The sequence below is a fragment of the Crocodylus porosus genome, unplaced genomic scaffold, assembly GCF_001723895.1.
Source record: "Crocodylus porosus isolate Cpor-Errol unplaced genomic scaffold, CroPor_comp1, whole genome shotgun sequence".
NCBI classification, from domain to species: domain Eukaryota; kingdom Metazoa; phylum Chordata; order Crocodylia; family Crocodylidae; genus Crocodylus; species Crocodylus porosus.
The window spans coordinates 15,382,297-15,402,919 of record NW_017728910.1 but is presented as its reverse complement, the minus strand read 5'-3'; the positions used below and the strand labels follow the sequence as shown (position 1 = coordinate 15,402,919).

The window sequence follows — 20,623 nt, the reverse complement described above, 5'->3', positions numbered from 1 at the left end:
AGGAGGGGCATTAAACTCCCCTGTCTCCTCTCTGTCCCACCAGCACAGGGACCCCAGCCAGGGTCCGCCCAGCTTTCTGGCCCTCTGGCCACTCATGTGGCAGGAAGCATGGCCAGAGCTGACCTGGGCAGCAGCCTCAGGTGAAGGGGGGAAAGGCAGGGGGCTTAAATCCCCCTGCCTCCCCTCTTAGGCATGGGCACAGGGACCCTAGACTGGGGCTACCCAGTTTTCCCCCCTACTTGCTGCTCATGCAATGTGGAGCATAGTCAGAGTCCACCTTGGCAGCAGCCCCAGGCAAAGTGGGGAGGGGTCTGCCCAGCTGGCCACTTGCACGGCAGCGGACATGGCCAGAGTCAGCCTGGGCAGCGCCTCATTACTTCTCCCTAATCCCCTTTCCCATCTCCCAGGAGATCCGTCAGGAATTACCCATCTGCAGACAACGTGCTATAAATGTATTGCATTGCCTGGCACTTGCTGGCTCCCTGGGTTGGAAGCTGGGAGCAGCTTGTTGGGACACAAGGGAGTACTGCGGGACTGTGATTTCACTTGAACTAGGGAGGGGTCTGGGACAGAAATTTCATAAACCGGTTTGACCCAAATCAGTTATGTCTGATACTACATTTAACCAGGTTTATCTTAAACTAGTTTCAGCCATTTTGAAACCAGTTTATGTGCACTGAACTTCTGTTCTGTTACAGGTTTGAACCAGTTTCTGATCACTTAAACTGATTTGAATGTAACTTCTGTCCCTAGCCTTAGCATCAGAGGCCCCACTAGCTCTCTTGATGCACATACAATAACATCTTATGTAGAAGCAGGCAGTCATTCCCCTGCTTCTTTTCTGCCTGTCCGTGGAGCTGCATTTACTTCTCTTCCTTATCTGCAGAAGCTTTCAGTTGTTAAATATGATCTTCCCTAGACACTTGGTTTTCCCTGAGAGACATGGATTGCTTCACTGCACAAAGTCAGTGCCTTTAAACAAAGTCAGTGCCTTCTTTGGCATAGGCTAGCCTGAATGATAGGCAGCAGTGTACTCCCACTCAAGTCAAAAGGAACAGCACTGGGTCCCTAGAAAGCATTGTGGGTGAAGATGTTCCAGTACCGCCATCACAGCCTTTATCTTTATAGCTAATGAATTCCGTGCTTTTAGCAACAAGGGCCACTTCAATGTCACTAGTGCACCCAGTGACAGTAACACAGTATTATGTGGGATGTGACCCTGTGTTGGGACCTGCCACCTCATGATGATCAAGCAGAGATAATAAATGCTAATCTTTATATTAATATTGTCTCAATCTGTGGATAAAACTGAAAATATCTCGTCACGACTATCCGTGCTTATGTGCTTTTGTAACCAAAGCAACAGCTATTGATGCATGCTCCTTTTCTTGTTAACCATTCCACTCCTGTTTCTGTAGGCAGCCTCACAGTTGTGAGGGAAATTTACAGAAGAGGAAGCAAAGAGATGCGAAATAGGATAGTGTAGATCTTTACTTTCCTAAAGAGAGCGTTTTATCGTGGGAAAAACTAAGGTCCATCATACTGAGCTCTGAGCCAACTTCCTTATGGAAGTTTTTCAGGATTTTAACAATGACTGTTGTTTCTTCTCTCAGTGATTCTTCTGTTGGAATAAGCCCTTTCTCACTCACATCTTCTGCCTCTGTCATTGCTTTCAAAACATTGCCCCTCCTTGAGTCCTTCCATTGACTCCTTTCTTATCACTGAATAAATGACATCTGAAAAGGTTGGTATTATTTTGCCTTCTCCTAAATATTTGCCTTTCTTCCTTACTCTATAAGAACTGCCATTTATGGGGTCAAAGCAGGAATGTCCATCTTGTCTGGTGTCCTGTGTCATACAAGGTACTGAAGGGGAGAGTAAACAGAATATGTGTTTCCCCTGTTCCTCTCCCGCTTGCTGCCTCCAGCATTTAAGGTCTACTCCATATGCTCACACCAATCATTTCCTCTTATTCCTCCCTTTGTCTCCTTTTCCTTTCTTGATTTTATGGTTTCTATAATGCTGCCCCTACCCCTGACATCATCTGCTAAGAGTCCTCTTGCTTCTTTGTTATTTGTATTAATGATTAGACTTCTTTTCTCTGCTGATGACCTACATCCTTCCCTGTGTTTTCCTCCTATTATAATCATTCCTCTTTATAAACATTTCTTTCAGCTGCAAGAAGCCATAGGCTGCCTATAAATGTGCTCGGGGGCGGGGGCGGTGTTTTAATTAGAGCAGTTCCCAGACAGCCACTCTAATTAAAACAGCTCACTGTCACATGTATCAAGTCCCTGCGCATTTCAAAATGGCCATGGTGTGCTTTATCTAAAGCTAATTCAACGAGGTTTAGATAAAGTGTCCCCACGGCCATTTTGAAACATGTGGGGGCTTAGTGCCTGTGATGAAGAGGTGATACCGGAGCATTTTGATTAGACTGTGAAATAGGCTCAGTTGAGTCCTCCGACACGTTCTCATTAGAACAGGAATGAGCACGTCTATAGCCACCCATAATAGATGTTAAGGTCGGCAAAGATCACTGGGATAGTAGTAGTATCTGATCTACATAAAATAAGCAATAGAATTCCACACAAGTCATTGCTGTGTCAATCCCAGTGATTTGTGATTCAACTTGAAACTATCTTTCAGAAAGACATTTCAGTGACTGAGAATACTTTCCATCCCTTGTAAACACCTTTTCTTCTTTAGCTGTCCTCGCTGTTAAAACATTTGCACTTTTTCTTCAAATGGAATTTGTCCAAACCGTTCAGTGATTGCTGGATTAAACAGCCCTCTTGTCTTGGATATCTTCCCCATATAGGTATTTACAGATCTTGATCAAGGCACCTCTTCATCTTTTCTGCAATTAGCTAAAATAGATCAAGTTCACTTAAGTCTTTCACTGCAAGATCTTACACTCATTGTGCATGTGGAAAATGTTGGGTAACATGGCACTCTATTGTTTTTTTTAATAATAGTATTTCCCTTCTGCTCCACTCTGAGATGCAGGGATAAGGCTGATTACAGCTGAGCAAATAATTTACTATATATATTTCTATTCAATGAATTATTCCTTTGTCTCCATTCACAAAATATTTTTTTAAATATGGGTTGAAAAGAAGCATAACCTCGATGTCTGGTTTAGTTGCAGTTGGTTATATAAAGTATAGGGTTTTTTATTTTATTTTCTGCTGAGTGTTGTGGGTCTCCCTCTGGCTCTGAGTTAGGAAGACTTGCTACTTAACTGTAGTAGTTCATACTTTTAACAGGTCTCTAGCTGTTGTTGCCAAGATGGCAACCATCACAAAGCCACTTCCTGCCTAAGTGCTTGATTGAAAATAAAAGCTCTATGGACACATGGAGCTCTAGGACTTGGCTTTCCATGAATGTTTTTGTTAGTTGAAATTTGCTCAAATGTTTGCAGAGAGAACTTGAAAGGGGCGCTAGCATAGCCAAGGCATATGTTTGAAAATTCAAACAGAATTTGTTTTGCTCTGGTCACCTGGTATTAATATGAGCATCAGCCTTTTCTTCATCTGGGATACCATACACAGAGAATAATGCATGTGTTAGGAAACAACTAGAACCAATTCTACAAGAAGCTCCCTTCGTCCTTCAGGGTGTTGAGTTCCTCCTGAGCAGGGATCAAATGCCTTGAAACCCCATGCAGTTCAGCTTCAGCAAGATGTTGACAGCAAGGTGAAGAGCAAGAAAACTCTGACTATAAACATAATATCATCATCAGTCTTCCAACTATGGACTAAATATAGTTTTATACACTGGTTCTTGATGTACATCGTGTCATCCACATGATATGACATGTCAGATTTCCAAGGTAGTGGTAGAAAGACTGTTACACGATGCTTTTAGTGGAGTGTCTGACATGAGTTGACAGTTTAGCCTCTTTGGATAACTTGGACATCATATTAACAAGAACATGTATTTTGCCTTAGTTCTTGAGAACACCATAGTTACAGGTACTTCAGCAGATCTTACTGTTTTATTTTACAGCATAAGGATCCCCTCCTGAAATCCATAGTCAGCAGGTATTTGGCAAGTGCAGGCACTTCGGATTGATCCCATAATTTTGAAACAGCATAGGCAGGAGAGGGAAATGTCCAAGTTACATACATCCTTGTAGACTTTATTAGCTGTTATTTCAAGGTGTATTTATAACTTCTTTCACTGCAGAAAATAGTAACATATTTCAGTTTCTTCTCATCTTTCTCAAAAAGAATACGCTGGCTGATTCATATTGCACAGGGGGGTCTTAAAGGCTAACACAAGCTCAATCATTTGAACTTTTCATTTTTTTGTTGAAATTTGGGGTGTAATGATCTTCCTTTTCTTTCTCTTGCATTAAGAAAACCACACACAGGAAGAAAGGACACTGGGCTGTCTGGCTGTAATGTCTGACCATATGTTATGACCATTAGCTGTATCATTTTGAGCAAGTTACTGAGGATTTGATCCAGAGACAGATAAAGTCATTTTTGCCTCACCTCTAGTCTTTCCTCCTGTTCGTTCTCTTCAGGGAAGAAACTAAAGCGAGTCCTATCATTGTAGCATTTGAGCACTTCATAATCCTTAGTGCAGTTTTCCTCATTAAACTTTTTGACACCTCCTCTGACGGGGGAAGTGCTATCTTTACCGTCTTACAGAAGGAGAACTGAGACCATGGGTATGTCCACACCATGAAGGCACATCGCTCAGTCACACTGCGCTGGCACTAAGTCCCACTTACCTGTTCCCACTCTGCATATGTCAACCCCCGAAATGAAGTGGTGAGGATGCCCTGACAGATATCCCTGGCAGTATCCTCAAGGCCTGTTTTTTTGGTGTTCTTGAGAACAGCAGCTGGAGAAGCCCCAAGGGCATTTATCTACCTCATTTCTAGAGTCAACATACACCAAGTGGGAGTGGGTAAGTCCAGCTTATTTCCTCAGCAGCATGACTGCTGCCACAGTGTAGGCATCCACTAAGGAGACTTGCCCAAGATCATTTAGGATGACTGTGACAAGGCTACAGGAACTGAACCCATGGTCACTGTTCCCTAGAGCAGTGGTTTCCAAAGTGGGGTGCGCACACCCCAGGGGGTGCGCAAGATGATCCAGGGGGGTGCGGGAAGAAACTATTAGAACTTCTATTTCTATTTCTATTTATATAAATATACATATATTGGGGGTGCATGCTCAAAAAATTTTTACTGATGGGGTGCACAAATATCAATATACACATATTGGGGGTGCGTGCTCAAAAATTTTTTACTGATGGGGGTGCACAAATATAAATATACACATACTGGGGGTGCGTACTCAAAAATTTTTTACTGATAGGGGTGCACGATCAAAAAAGTTTGGAGACCACTGCTCTGGAGCCTAAGACCTAGAGCTTTTCTCTTTTCTGATAAGTTATTTGTAAGACACAATCACATCAAAATTCCAGTCTTGGTTTGGGCTTCTCAGAGCTTCCTTTAATGAAGTGGTAATGAAATACACATTCAGGATATGTTCAGAGCACAAACTTACCAGGTCTGGCAGTGGTGCCTTCTCACACACACATTTCTCTACGGGCTGCCTCCCGGAGCAGTGTTGAATCCATGCAATGCGCAGATGTGGCTAACCGACACCGTCTTTCAACAGTAGATTTATCTGCCTTCGGTGCCACATGAACACAGTGCAGGAGGGAAGCACGTGGAACCACACAGCACATTTGAGGGCGTCATTGCTAGGCCTGACCTGGTCTGAAATGCTGTGCCAAAACATTTAGGTCTCAACTGGGTTTGGGCATTGAGGCCTACTTTGTTACACTACTGAGAGCACAATTTAGCCCTTTTCTTCTGAGATTGCAGAGATCACTTTTATTCTTATTTTTCACTGTTCCATAAAGAGACGGTGAATTTATACTATGTCTGATGCTATTTTTAGAGCTTTTTATTGTTGTAGTTGTTGCTAGCATCTTCATCCAAGAAACTATTCTGTAAGTATATCACCAAAATATTTTAAAACTGTTTTCCATATATTTTTTCCTTTTCCACTATGCTTGCTTCTTAATAATAACGTATTTAATACCAGACAGTTCAGGATTGTAATTGGCTGAATCATACTTGTATTTTCACACAAAGAGAAGGTAATATTTTAATGTCATTCTTATTAAAACACAGAGCTTAATTATCTGTAATATAAGAGAGAGATGGGTTTATTTCAGCGATGTGTCAGGTCAATATAATAGACAATACATATCTTGGTCATAGTTTGTAGCTATTGAAGTCCCAATATAAAGCATAATACAAAACCCAATAAGAGTGTTAACTGCTAATGGAGCCCCATATGTCATGCCATAAAATGAGTTGTCCAAAGAGAGCAGTCTGACTGGCTGATGAAAGCTCCACAACATTTTAAAAAACAATGGAAGGGCGTAGAAGTAGTTTGGAAATGCCAGGAGCGGGATTCGGAAGAGATGCTATACAGGGGTGATGTGTTTGCTAGGCACCAAAGGGAGCAGATCTTGAAGGCTGATGGGGCATCTCTCCAGGGAGGATCCCAGGACATCAGCCAGGAAAGTTAGGCTTTCTGTGATGCTCCTAAGACTTTAGCTTCCTCCTAAGCTGCAAAGCCCTACTCCCTCTTTGACAGGAGATGTAGCCACTTAGGCGCGCCTCTGCAGTTCCCAGCGCACTAACTGTCACCACCATTTCCACTTGGATATCTTCTCTTGTATTCGAGGAGATACCACACTGGACCTTGACTGAAGTCACTTGGAAGGCAGGAAGCGGACAGCAGTTTTCCAAAACACGCTGATGTATAGTCAAGTTGCTGCCACTTGATCAGCAGCTGCCCTTTCTTTACATAACATCCTATCTGCCATTCTGCTGGCTTACCTATGTTGGCTGATGCATCTCCTAAGCCTAAATAAATCTCCTATTTGTAGGCTAGCCTACAAATTGGTCACAGGCTGTCACTAATCGAATGTTCTTTTCTTGTTTGGTTGGGACATGAAGCTGTGGGCTTGGAAGGAGGACTGAAGCCTCCTTTGACTGGCTTCTACTTTTTGCACTGTTTCACTGTTTGCTTCACAGATTCATAGCTGCTAGGGTCGGAAGGGACCTCAACAGGTCATCAAGTCCAACCCCATGCCATGGCAGGAAAGAGTGCTGGGGTCACATGACCCCAGCCAGATGCCTATCCAGCTTTCTTTTAAAGACCCCCAAGGTAGGGGAGAGCACCACCTCCCTTGGAAGCCTGTTCCAAAGTTCAGCTACCATTACCATGAAGTTTTTCTGTGCTCTGTCAGTTTGTGACCATTGCTCCTTATCACCCCAAAAGGCACCCTGGTGAACAGAGCATCACCGATACCAGTTCAGTTTTTCCTGCAGAAGTCCCTAGAAAACTCCAAAAATAAACTTTCTATATCCCGTTCAAGGAGCATATCCCTCCATCTTTTGGGTACAAGAAGGCATCACTGGCTTCATATTCTTTTGTCCAAGTTTTAGATGTACAGCTGACAAGAACAAAATGATTTTGAGTCTTTGGCTCAGCCTGACTGATGTGAGGTTGCCCAGTTTCTGTGGATCCGGAGCAGTGATGCTCAACCTTCTGGCCCCACAGGCTGATTAGTGGTATGCAGCAGGTCCACATATTGGATCCTACAGGTGAGGTTAGTTTCTGGGGTGGATTCAGTGTGAGGTTGGCACATAAAGTTAGTCCATGAATGTGACACCCCACATGCCAGATGTGGTCATGGAGTGACCCTCGTGTGTGTGTAGGACCATGTCATCTGACCTGTAGGGTTCCCCATGGCTCTGAAAATTTGGCAGTGGGAGAATGGTGGAAGTATTAATTGTCACATCAGTTAATGCTACCAGAACTCCCCAGTTGCTAGATTTCCAGACCTGTCAGGAACCCAATGGGCCAGATAACATGGCCCCACAGGCCGGATTTGTCCCAGAGTCCAGAGGCTGAGCACCCCTGGTCTAGACTATTTAAAATTCATATATCCAATAATTTAACAATAGTCATATCATAATTTAATGAGAGGCAGAAGGTTAAAATACCCATGCCTTTCCTTAGCACTGACAAACAATTGCAAAGGGTCATCACTGTGTATTTCTTTTTAATGCCATGCTTCTACTTATACAAGTAGGAAAACCCAGCTATGCAGCAGTACAGTCCCATAAAGTTCACCTCTTCATCTGCTGGAATTAAACTACCACTCACTAGCCAAGCAATCTGTTTCTCGAGAAAGGGGAGACACTTACAAGACAATGTTTGATAAAAGCTGTTTTGACCTATCTTTGGAGTTCCCTACAATTCAGTGGACAAGCATACTTTGCGTTTTGAGACATTCAAGTTGTTTGAATTGAAGGTTAGAGCAATTCTTACCCCCTTCCTAGTCCCCATCATAGGTACAGCAGTGCCTCTTTCATTAGGCCAAATTGTTCTACTTCACTGGCTGCTTCTTTCCCAGCGCAAGTTACTTCTACTGTGAGCTACAGAAAGGTTTAATTCCCATACATTTTCAGTTGATGCCACTGAAGGTTTGGATGTGAACGCATGACACAAGAGTTGAGAAGCTGATCCGTGCCATCGTTCCTGTATGTTAGTTGGTGAGGTATCGAGGTGTAGTTACACTGCTGAATGCTTTCTGAAACAGAAGTGTGGATTCTCATCATTTGGGCAGCTACAATGCTTGTCATGCCTGGCAGAAATGTATGGAGGGAATTTCAATAACAGTTTAAGGCTAATCCATCTCCTACCCCATTTATTATAGATGTACTTTTTGAATGAATAACAATCTCTACAGAAGGAGGTAAAGCATGGCTCTTCTTTCCCCGCAACATAAAATGACTTTTGTTGAACCATCTAGCATATCTTAAACTTTAAAGTAACCATCTGAAGTGCTTATGTGCCCACCTTTTAGAACTTGGGAGAATACATGGATGTATTTTTTAGCTACTCTGAAAAGCTGATTTTTAAAAATATACTTCATGCAAAAACACGGGGAAACTTAAATGCTTGTTAATAACTTAAGAACTTAAATAAGCTGATACTTGATGATGTAACCTACATTAATGAGGAGGTATTACATGGTCAAGAATGGGAAACTTCACCTCTCCTGTTCAATATGTGATTTATTCCAGCATAAACATATTGTACAAAAGAATATGCTCTGGCATTCTCTACCTATTTTTCCCAAGAAAACTAAAAAAGGCATAAGAAGATCAGAATGGTAAAAAGATATTCATATCAGAGCAGCGACCGGCTTCACAGCAGGGCTACAAAATACTACTTCATGTTATCAAGAATATAGAAAAAAATGTGTAGGTTGCATTGCAGAGCTCCCATATTTTTAACCTCCGGTCTAGGAGCAATAACATTTCATAGAGAGGGTAACTGCTTTACCCTGGCTGATATTGTTATATTAATGAAAATCGTCAATAAAAACATCAATTTCTGCTATAGTATAAATGCAGCTGTGGATTAGCTTGAACTGCAGCCCTGAAATAAAGCCATCTCAGGAAGATGTCTACATTTTTTACTAGTTCTGGATGTCAAGATAATTTGATTTCCCAAATTAAAACTTTATGCCGTTTAAGAAGATTAAGGTTAGGGGGTATATTGGCAAAAGCAAGTGTCACCATCATGAAGAATTTTCAGCAACTCTAATTTTTCTTCTCCTATGTCTGTTATGCATGGAGCAAAATGGAAAAAGAGTCATAGAAATATTAAAGTACTTATATAATCTACCATAAAAAGTTTTCATAGGAAAGCTGTGTTTCTTGTAAATCTACATGTTCATTTAATGAGTTTTTGACAATTTTTTGGAAGGCATGAAGGGAATAATGCAAAACTGTTGAGGCTAAAATTTAAGTGTTATTAGAAGATCTGTGAAATTTAATATAAATAGACATAGAATCATTTAAAGTTAGAATCATTCAGATATATGGTGCAGAAATGGGTCTTCAATATACAGGAATATATGGTGGTCCTTCTGCTTAAGAAATATATATTTAACCTTTTACTCTCCTGTAACAAAGTTTTTTTATTTAGGTAGTGTTGGAGTGATGTTGTAGCCATGATGGTCCAGGAATGATGTAAGAGGAAAGATTTTTTTTTTTTTTTTTTTTGTGGTGGGGCGGGGGTTAACATTTTTCATTGGACCAACTGCATAGTTGGGATAAAGTTAGACAAGCTTTTGAATGCAAGGCACTCTTCATCAGCGCTCAGTTTAGGGCTTGCTTGCTTGCTTGTTGTGACAGTACTGTAATCTCAAGCTTTTCTTTGCTATATCCTGCAAATGTTCCTTTTTCATATTAAAATGGATCTGTGGCTCCATAACGGAGTTTAAAAATGGAAATACTCCTTTAAACACTCAGAATTAGCACTCCTAATGGTTTCTTTGCAGACTTTTTCTGATTCCAAACAGCTTTAAAACAAAAGCTTTGGGTAGGATGTAAGCAATACCTCCGGGCATATACCAGTCACCAAATACAAGAAGAACCTGTTCCTGTGATTAAGTAATTTAATAACTGTCTATTAAATAGTTTCTTGAACCATCTCAGGTGCTGTCTTGTCTTGGAGACAAGATTATGGACTGAAAGGATTAGTCTCAAAGTATGGAAAATCTTATGGAAATGCCCACTGAACCGTTACAACGTTCTTTTGGATCTCACTGCTCCATATGTCCCTGATTCAGTGTCCAGTGGATGGGCTTCTTTCCACTGATTTCAGTCAGCATTAGATCAGGTCCTGTAAGAAAAAAAAGAGAGGCCTCTATGAACCTGACTTGCACTAGCCCCAAAAGAGAAGGGGAGAGGGAATATTCCTTTAGTAAACACTTGTTTTTAATATAGAGAAAATATTCATTTGTGACCATATTCTAACCATCAACATACTCTGGCCATTGTATATACATTACGTGGAAGGTCTAGACCAAAAAGACATAAGAAGAGAAAGCTTTAAGGATCTTGTTGTATATAGTTTTCTTTCAAAGTTTTTTATGCAATGAAGTTTTTATGTCTTTGAAGACTTTAATCCCATAAAAATAAAAAATACAAAGGGTAATAAAACAAATAGCAGGGTCAGTAGCTGGGGGAAAAAATTGCTTTTGATAATACTGGTATCTTCTGTAGGAGTATTGAGCAAAAGCTGTGGAACTGCTTTTTATTTTTATCCTCTGAGTAATGTTTTACTGTTGTTCTGCTCTGAGCCAGTCACTATTTGTACACTGCGTAGATGCTTTATGGGCATGTGGTGGTGGAAGGGTTTTATTTGCAAAAGCTTATATTTTTCTCAAGGATATAAGGACCATTTAGAATACAGACCATTCTCAAGGACCATTTGCCTAAATGTATTTAGCCAAAAGTGAGCTATGCAAGCAAGTGCCAGGAAAAACTCCATGTTGCAACTCAATGCCCGACACTCCGTTTAGACTATATATACACATTACAAAATTATTCTCTATAACATAATGGCCAAATGTTAAATACTGAGTGCCTGATATCTAAGTATACAATATGTCCAACTTAATGTGTGCCCCTATCTGCACATGATGTTGGTTAACTGTGGATGCAATTAACTGAGCCTCTGGTTGTTAAAAATGGATTTTTAATGGGGTGTTTTGGTGGTATCTGTAAGAGCCCTTTCACTGTAAAATCAAGTTTTGTTCATTCTTCCTCACAAGCCTCAAAGGGACAGGAAAAAAGTAGGGTTCATACAAATATGAAATATCTAAAATAGCTTTCCTATATTTTAGAACAGTTATTTTATGGTCTGATATCTCTCATCTTACCAGTGCTAGCCTCAGAGATGGTAAATATTTATCACTGGAAAACTGGAACTCCATCTTCACGAAAGGGAACAATTTATAGCATGATATCTGGTGGTTTGTGATACAATGGACACTTTAAAGCTGTCCAGAAACGAATGCTGTCTATTATAGACTATGGAGGAGCATGCATTTTAATCTCTGCTTTCCCCTGGTCTTTATTTAAGGAAAAAGAAGGCAGGGTTTTGGTTTTGAAGGCCTCAGATCTTTGACATTTTAGAAGTTATGCTAGCAGATGGGAATCAGTGGGCAGAGTGCAGGTGATTCCTTAAAAGCAGAGGTGTCAAACTGGACTGGTCCATGGGCCAGATAAACAGCATGGGACCAGCCCCATGGGCCAGATTGGGTCCACAGAGACCCCTGTCCCCACAGGCCAGATCCAGTGCCCACAGAGCTAGCTCCAGCTGGTCAGGGGCTGCACTATACATGGCACCCACTCTGGCCAGATCAGGAAGCAAACCACATGCGGTGCCCTCACCAGACAGTCCTGCGCGCAACGCAGGTCCTGGACTGGCCGGAGTGGGTGCTGGATCCAGCATGTGGGAGATGCCCAGAGCGCCCTCCCCCACAACACGCCAGATCCAGCACCCAGTCTAGCTCATTTGGGAGAGCACCGTACATGGTGCCCACTGCATGTGTGCTGTATGCAGTGCCCACCCCGGGCTGATTACAGCAGGTGCCGTATGCAGCTCACCTCCCAGACTAGCTGTGTGCAGCACAGTCTCTGACTGGCTGGAGCAGGAATCACAGGTGTTGGATGAGGAATGCAGGGGCAGTCCTGGACTGGCCCTGTGTGGAGCCAGCACTGGGGGCCAGATAATGCCTTTGACACCCCTGGTCTAAAAGTACAATTGACCCTCCCCTTCCCCATGCCTCATCCCCCCTTGCCCAAAATCCAGTCTGAGTAATTGGGAAGGATATACGATACTCCACCAGGGCAGATGTGGAAGCAGTTTTCCCCACCAGCCACAGACCCTCTGGAGTAGTCTTGCAGCCACAAACCGGAGAAATGGACCAGATCTTCTCAGATGCACTTTGCCTATCGAGACCAGTTAGCACAATTATCCAGGCTGATGGCATGGATCTATGTGTCGTGAGAAATTATGTGCGTATAAACGACTTACTCCCTGCATAGATTACTGATATCCTGCCCTAATCTCAGCACAGTACAATTGCACCATTTCTGGTGTATTCAGAGCTGTCTGAAGTCACGGAAAGATGGGAGGATTTGAGTCTGAATGCAGTTTATCTCCAAGCTACACCTTATATTCCAGAACTGCATAAATAAAGGAATTGATTCAGTGGGGAACATTACATGTAGCATGGTCTTACTATTGTAAGCATACGTTTTTCTCGCTATAAGAATGACTTTATTCTTAAATTTTGCTTCTGTTAAAAAATGTGGGTCTGCCTTTTGTGAACAGACTCTTCAGCAGAGCTAAGCAGATTCCATTTGTAAGACATATTGTACTAAAGCAAGCAGATCAAGGCACTCTTTTCACTGGATCCAGCATTCTCCTTCTTGAAGTAAACTCATATAATACATACCAAAGAACCTGTTGTTTAGGAATATTACAGAAAAGGACACAGATACTTTATTCTCAGTGACTGCAGCCTTCCATTCCAGCCTAGCAGTTGTCAGTGGAGCACATTACTCAGAAATGCACATTTTTTTTCTTGGGGAATTTTATATCACTGATGGATGACCTTGAGAATTGAAGGAAACCTTGTCAGAGGAATAGCTAGCTGTACCACAGTGGGATTTTCATTGAGTCACTCCAGCTTAAGGAGTCATACATGGCATAAGCTCCCTGTTAAAGCATGCAAATTTTTCTCCTTATGCTTTGTCTTTCTTGATTTGTGGCTGCTAACCCTGTGCAAGTGAATATTTATATGAATACAAGATTAAATGGAATGAAGAAATATTGAAGATTTTATCATCCATACTAGCAAAAGAGGCCGTATGTCAGCAACGGGCACAGCTCTGCTGATGAGGAACCTGATTTTACAGCAAATGTATGTAGCTCACAGTGAGCTGTATTTAGAGCTGTATCAGAAACAGTGGTTAATTCCTGTCATAGGCGGGTATAGTCACAGTGTTCAATGAGACTGGTTCTGGCTTGCAAATGTTGTGTTTGCGTGGAACTGGAACATCCTATTTTACACTGGAAGCCCATTTTGGGTGATACTTCCTTATGTTTGTAAGGCCAGCACTACATATTGCATAAGAATGTTTTAAGATGTTACATGATTCATAAATTTTGTGCCGATACCCTAGCAATAGGGGTGAATGTTACTCGTAATGCAAACTGTTTAAATATAATATTTTAAGGCTAATATTCCATATAGACCCAGTACTTGAGTCACACCAACCCAAGAGGTAATATGAATGCTTTATAGCGTTTAGCCAGCAATCAAATACTGAATCAGGACTTCACATCAGGTAAAGGAAGTGACCTACAGAGAACATGAAATCAATTTTTCTTTTCATCTTGAAGACAATTTGTCCAAGACTTTTCTCCCCATTGAATACGTAGGCTCACTTCACTGAAAACTGTTTACAAATGTTCTTTCTACATTAAACTGATTTTCTGTGTGTGAGACAGGCAGTGTTTTCTGGAACTAATTTGAATTCCTCTCCAATTAATATTCAAGGCCAAAATATGTTATCTTTGCATGACTGTGCAATTATTAAAGAAAAAATATCATCTGTGAAGGTAATTATTTTTCTTTTTTTCCCTTAAATAGCTGTTCACTTTCTACTGACACGGTATATGTCGTTTCTATGCCTTTTTTAGGCTATGATTGAAGAAGCCATCACCAGAGAAGAATCTTATTCAGTTATGTACACACCATTTGCAACAAAAGCAAAGGCTGACAAAATAGACAAGATGAAAGAAGCCTTTGCTAAAAAACACCCTGACTATGTAGACTACATATACACAGGTAACGGTGCCTTCAAACTGCATTGGAGCATATTTGTGTGTGTCTATAGCTGACTTTAGTTTGTGGATGTCTTGGGCCAGATCCTACAAATACTTGCTTTCACATGTGATGTAATTCATTCATGTACAGAGGACCAATGGCATAGGCTTTGAACTAGCGCTCAGATAAAGGAGAATTTGACGTACAATGTCCAAAATGTCCTTCTCTGTTTTCCTTATTTAGAGCATAGTTTTTGTTATAAGGTCAGTTTGTCTCTAAAGGCGTGAGTTCATCCTAATCTTTGGGGGAGTTCTGTAGTTGATAGCTCTTGAGGGTATAATGTTTTACCTCTGGTCGACAACATTACCATCCCTGCTGAGCGCCATTGCTTTCATCACTCCCCACAGAGGCTGAGGTTTCATGGCTATGTGAATGGGTGGTCAAGCCTCCTTCCATACAGAACAAGGACATTGAGTAGGGTCTAGAAGTGAATAAGGTGGAAGGCCTGGGGGTCAAGAGTGAACACTTGGATTCTTTTGTGCAACTCCCATCTGTCGTCTCCAGTTAGAGTAAACCAGAGTAGCCTGTTCTGGAGTTGCTAAACAATTAAATCCCAGTGACCAGATCCTCAGCCCAAGAGAAATAGGCAGGGTATTCTGGAAAGGAAAAGGTAGAAAGAAAGGAACTCCTTGCCATCATTGCTAATTTAGTAACTTAGAACAATGATGACTGATATGACTGATAAGATTCTGATGCTTCACGTTATGGTGCTGAAACAGATAGAGGGAAAAGTAATTACTCGATATCAGCCCAATTTACTTGCGCACATTTGTTCACATCACACAAACCAGCCCTAACTGCTAGCACAGTATGGACAGTTTCTGCAGAAAGTTTGAAACACTGAAATCCTGTTTGCCTTCTAGAAGTGCTGTCTTTAGATCAGAGCTAAAGCTAATTGGTTGGGCCATACGGCTACATTACTCTCCATACTATACTTGCTTTGTTACTATGAACAAGATCTTGAAGACAATTAACACATCACCTTTCAGGAACACTGGAACAAACAAACAAGCAGAGGTTAATAAATCCAAGCATTTACCACAAGGGCATGCAAGTATTTAAAACATATAAGCATATTTATCATTTTATTTCATGTGTAACAAAATCATTGTATAAAAACAGATTACCTTGATTTTATAGGTTGAGAAGCACACGCATGTGGGGGGGGGGCGTTATAGAGAGAAAATAGAGATTCATTTTTCATGGAGGTTGTAAAGTTGCTGTCTTCTGTTTACTTGCTGATGCAACTTTGTGGAGAATTTCCAGGGAACAAAAGTATTGGCATTAAAAGGAGTGTAATATAAAATTCTGTAAACCTGATTGGAAAAGAGATAAATTCATGTCTCACATAACCTCATTCCTCCCCCCCCCAAAACAATTTATACCTGTAGTGAGATTTTCAAAAGCATCTGAGTGCAAGCTGCACTGGAAATCAATAGGTCAATAGCTTCCTTAATTTTGTATTTTTTTCATTAAAGGAAAGAAGGAAAAGAGGGAGAGGGGGTGAGAGGAAGCAAGGGAGGGAGAGAAAGGAGGACAGGACAGGATAGGATCTAGTTGTACACCACTTTAATCAATCATTGCTGGTCTTGATCAGTACATGTAACAAAGCTAGTTGCATGGTTACAGCACCCTTCGGACATCAGCAGAGTTACTTGAGTTTTACACTACAGCGACTGAGTGTGGAATACAGCTCATTGACTTCTCTGGAAATGGTACTGTACAGCTAGGCCATAATTGGGTCCATTGTGTGCCACTTCCTGTGTGATGCAAGTAAAGAACGCTAAAAGATTTAGCGTGGCTTTGTTTTGTCTGGTTTGCTTTTGTGAACTTAATGAGGGTGAAAGATGTTAAGCTAGCAGATCTGGAGACTATCACTCCCATATGTTCAAAAAAGAGGTAGAGTACAGACAATACAACATTGCAAGCTGTTCAACCAACCTACCTTATTTCTGATCTGGAAGGACCAACCTCAAAGGTTGAGAACTCAGTTCATTTTTCCATTCTCAATCGGTCACAACCCTTTCTTGGGGCAGCTGACAATGGTATAGATTAATGTCAATTGAGGTGGTGTCCTTTTTGTGACTTGCCTATTCAGGCCTGGATAGAAAGCACAAAGGTATTTCACATGGTCCAGCAAAGATGCTTCAGCTAGTGGCAGTCATTGTCAATCTTTTTCTGTTTGGGATGGGTGGCAACTTGTGTCCTGCTAGTCAAACAATTCCATACTTCACCTTTTTCTGATTTAAAATGTGAACTAGAATGCTTTTTTTTTAAGCATGTTTTTCAATACCAATGTTCTCCTGAAGTTTTCATTTGAAATACCCTTAAAAATTAATTCAGTAACATTCATACTTATTTCAAGTTTTGATATATTGTAAGGATTCAGTTGTTCCCCAGCTTGTCCTATGATGCCAGGGTAGAAAGGAGGTATATTTTTAAATCCAAATGCACAGCACAGTCCATTTTAAATTTTAGAATGCATCAGAGACAGAAAGCTTTCTGGACATGGGTACGGTTTTAAAGGCAACAGCTGCAACACCCAAATGACTGCTAAATGAGACTTTGACAGACAGTGTTTTATACTTCTGGCTGTAAACCACTAAGTCAACTCTGTATATATAAATGAAATAAAAAAATGAAAGGTACAGCACAAGCCTGCACCTAACAACACCTTTAACAGTATGTTTTTTTCTTCTGGGCACTATTATTTTGAGAAGTTGTTTTGTTAAATTTCATCGACTGCTATATATTGGTAGAACTTTGTTTTTCAGAAAAGTAGTGAATACAGTGCTTCCAGAAATGCAAAAGCAGCCACTGCTCTTGTTGTTCTATTCTAGATGCACGTGGGCTCCATCTCTTGCCACAGACAGCTGACTGGGTTTCTCTGTGTCCCCAGCAATACTTGTTAACTCTGGGTTTCAAAACCAAAGATGTTGGGAAGTTCTTGGAAAAGATGTCAAGTAGAAAGCTGCCCATGCTTTCAGGTACGTCAGCTTGTCTAGCAGTGTTAATACAATTCAGTGTATCACTTCCAGTGGCAGAAATCTTTCTGCACCATGGGCTGGGGGCTGTGTAGTCTAAGTGGATTCCATTCCTCCTAGAATAGCATTCTTCCTCCTCCTCACCCACTCTATGTAGGCTTTTGTCACCCATCCCTCTCAATTTTGGTGCAAGCAGATACCCACTGGGCACGTCTACATGTGCATATTAATGTGAAGCAATAAACTCCAGCACGTATTGCTCCAGAGTTTATTGCTCCTGGGCACCACATTTACACATGTGCCTGGGACCACAGCACATTCAGCTGGGTTGGAGCAGCTCTAGCTGGCATGGGTCTGGGGGCCAGCCTGCCAGCCCCGGTCTATTCTGACCCAGCTCAAGGTGCTGCAGAGGAGCTGTCCGGAGTAGGGATGCTCCAGTGTGGGGCTCGCTGGCAGGCAGCCCCCACACTAGAGCATCCTAATGCCCCAGACAGCCCTGTCAGCGTCTACACATGCGGTACTGTGAATTAAAAAACTCGGCAGCAGGGTAGTACTTGTACCCTGATGCAGAGTTTATTAGTTTATTCCAGACTAAAATCCCTGCATGTGCAGATGCTGAGATGGTTACTTTGGAGCTAAATAGGTAATTGTGGTAAATGTCTGGTGTAGATGCATCCACTCTGATTATCCTGGCTGTAGAGTAGAAGTGGTGCTAAACTGGTGTTAATCATTGGGGTGCTAAGCTGGGGCCCTAAATTAGTTGCCTTCCCCATCATAGAGTCCTTTAGGCAAGTCACTTCATTTCTTTGTTCTTTGATTCTTTTTCTGGAAATGGGGACAATAGTACTGCTTTACCTGCATTAAAGATTATCAAGTGTTTGGATACTTGGATAATATGGTAATGGGTAGGCCTGTGCAAAGCAGAAAGTATTTGCTTTGGATTCAGATTCAGCAGGACAGTGATTCGATTACCTGAATCGCTATCCTGATTTGATTTGGCCGAATCCAAATCTGAAGATATTTGGCACCAAATCTTACTCGGCCATAGACTATACAGGCAAGTAGTGCTAGCGGGCTGAGCCCCGGCTTGAGCCGGCAGCCCCAGGAGAAGCCGTGGCTCATGCAGATGCTCCCCTGGCTGCCCCTGTGCTGGGGTGAGGCAGGCGGTGCTGGCAGCCCCAGGAAAAACTCTGGAGGCTGGGGGGAATGATCGGGAGATGGGGAATTGAACCAGGAGCAAGGGGGAAGCCCCTGTTTGTTCCCCCAGCCCCCAATCATTCCCCCTAGCTCCCTGATCATTCCCCCCAACCCCCGTGGCTTCTTCTGGGGCTGCTGGCTCAAGCCACGGCTTGTCTGGCTGCTGCACCGGCTGCCCCCACCCCTGCTGGGGTGAGGCAGGCTGTGCTGGCAGCTCCAAGAAAAGCCACAGGGGCTGAGGGAATGATTGGGAGCTGAGGGATTGAACCGAGAAGTAGGGAATCAAACTGGGAGTTCGGGGGAAGCCCCTGTTCATTCTCTCAGCCCCCAATCATGAGGCCAAATCTTCTCCCAATCCAATCAGCTACTGAAGCTTTGCACAGCCCTAGTAATGGGAGCTATATAAGACCTATAGAGAGGTGTGGGATGATGCTGTGTATATACTGTTGATAGTAGCAGATGCATGGCCCTAATCATACATCTTCCCTGTAATCCAAGGGTATGATTGCAACTTGTGTAAATATGCACAGCTAACTAACTCAGGTACCAATAACAATGCAACTTTTGCATCATTGTCTTTAGTATTTATTTAACCAGAATCACTAGCCAGCTTGTATAGCCAATGCTGTTTCTTTTTTGGTTTCTGTAGGAGTGTCTAGCTGGTAGGGCACAGCTGAACAGAGAGCAGGGAGCGGAGAGAGGATATTGAAGGGGCAGCGTAATGCATAGGAAAAGGGTATCCCCAGTTGATGTAGTCTATGAGTTCTCTTGTGGTGTTGCCCGTGTTTTTAGACATTCCCGAATTCAGCCAGAGCAGCAGTATATTTGTAGTGAGACCTTCAGTGCTTCTACTTATTGAGTTAATGCAGTGCTCTGGAACGGTGCCCCTGGGCTTCCTTCTTACAGTTCCTGCGCAAACAGCAGGAGATGCAGCAGTGCAGGGAGAATGAACAGGAGGGAAGGAGAAAGGCAGTAGGGCATTTGGAGTGAGACTGAGGTGCAGATCCTGAGGTTGGATTAATGGCCTCTCAGCAGAGGGGAAAAAATAAAAGCTGGAATAAACAAAAGCAGTTGGGCCCCAGTGACAGCATTGGGATCTAGAGGTCCCTGCTTCAGCTGATTTTATTGTGGCCTGCAGACAGACTTTCCAGCTCTTCTCCAAGATCACGTGGCTCTCAGTCCACTCTAGAATGAAATGTATCATGGCATGAACAAAAACAATATCAATATTTACTATTTCATTTCTTAGAGCACAAACATCCTTTTGGTCCTCTTACAAGAGAAGAATTAGTAAGACACTTGGAAACCATCGGGAAAAAGATCTTGCCAGTAATGGATTTTATCCGAAGCACCAAATTAACTGTGGGTATAGCATCTACTTAATGGCTCCCAGTAAATGCTGTATCAGAAATTTGTACAGGTGTGAATGATTGACATATGTGCTTTGTGTGCATTTTTATCAATCAAATGGGTCGCCAACTGGCTGGAGGGCTGCACCCAGAGACGGGTGGACGGGTCATTTTCAACCTGGAGGGATGTGGGCAGTGGGGTTCCCCAGGGCTCGGTCCTCGGGCCCGCACTGTTCAACATCTTCATCAGTGACTTGGACAAGGGGTAAAAAGCACCCTGTT

At 42.2% G+C, this 20,623-nt stretch overlaps 1 protein-coding gene across 1 annotated transcript in view; it reads left to right on the top strand.

The window, feature by feature from the left end:
• SPATA16 (spermatogenesis associated 16) overlaps nucleotides 1-20,623 on the top strand; it is a 129,550-nt gene that overhangs the window by 69,288 nt on the left and 39,639 nt on the right. The window contains exons 5-7 of the mRNA XM_019532519.1: nucleotides 14,625-14,772; nucleotides 17,652-17,798; nucleotides 20,242-20,354. Coding sequence (XP_019388064.1) covers nucleotides 14,625-14,772; nucleotides 17,652-17,798; nucleotides 20,242-20,354 — 408 coding nt within the window. The remainder of the gene's footprint in view (nucleotides 1-14,624; nucleotides 14,773-17,651; nucleotides 17,799-20,241; nucleotides 20,355-20,623) is intronic.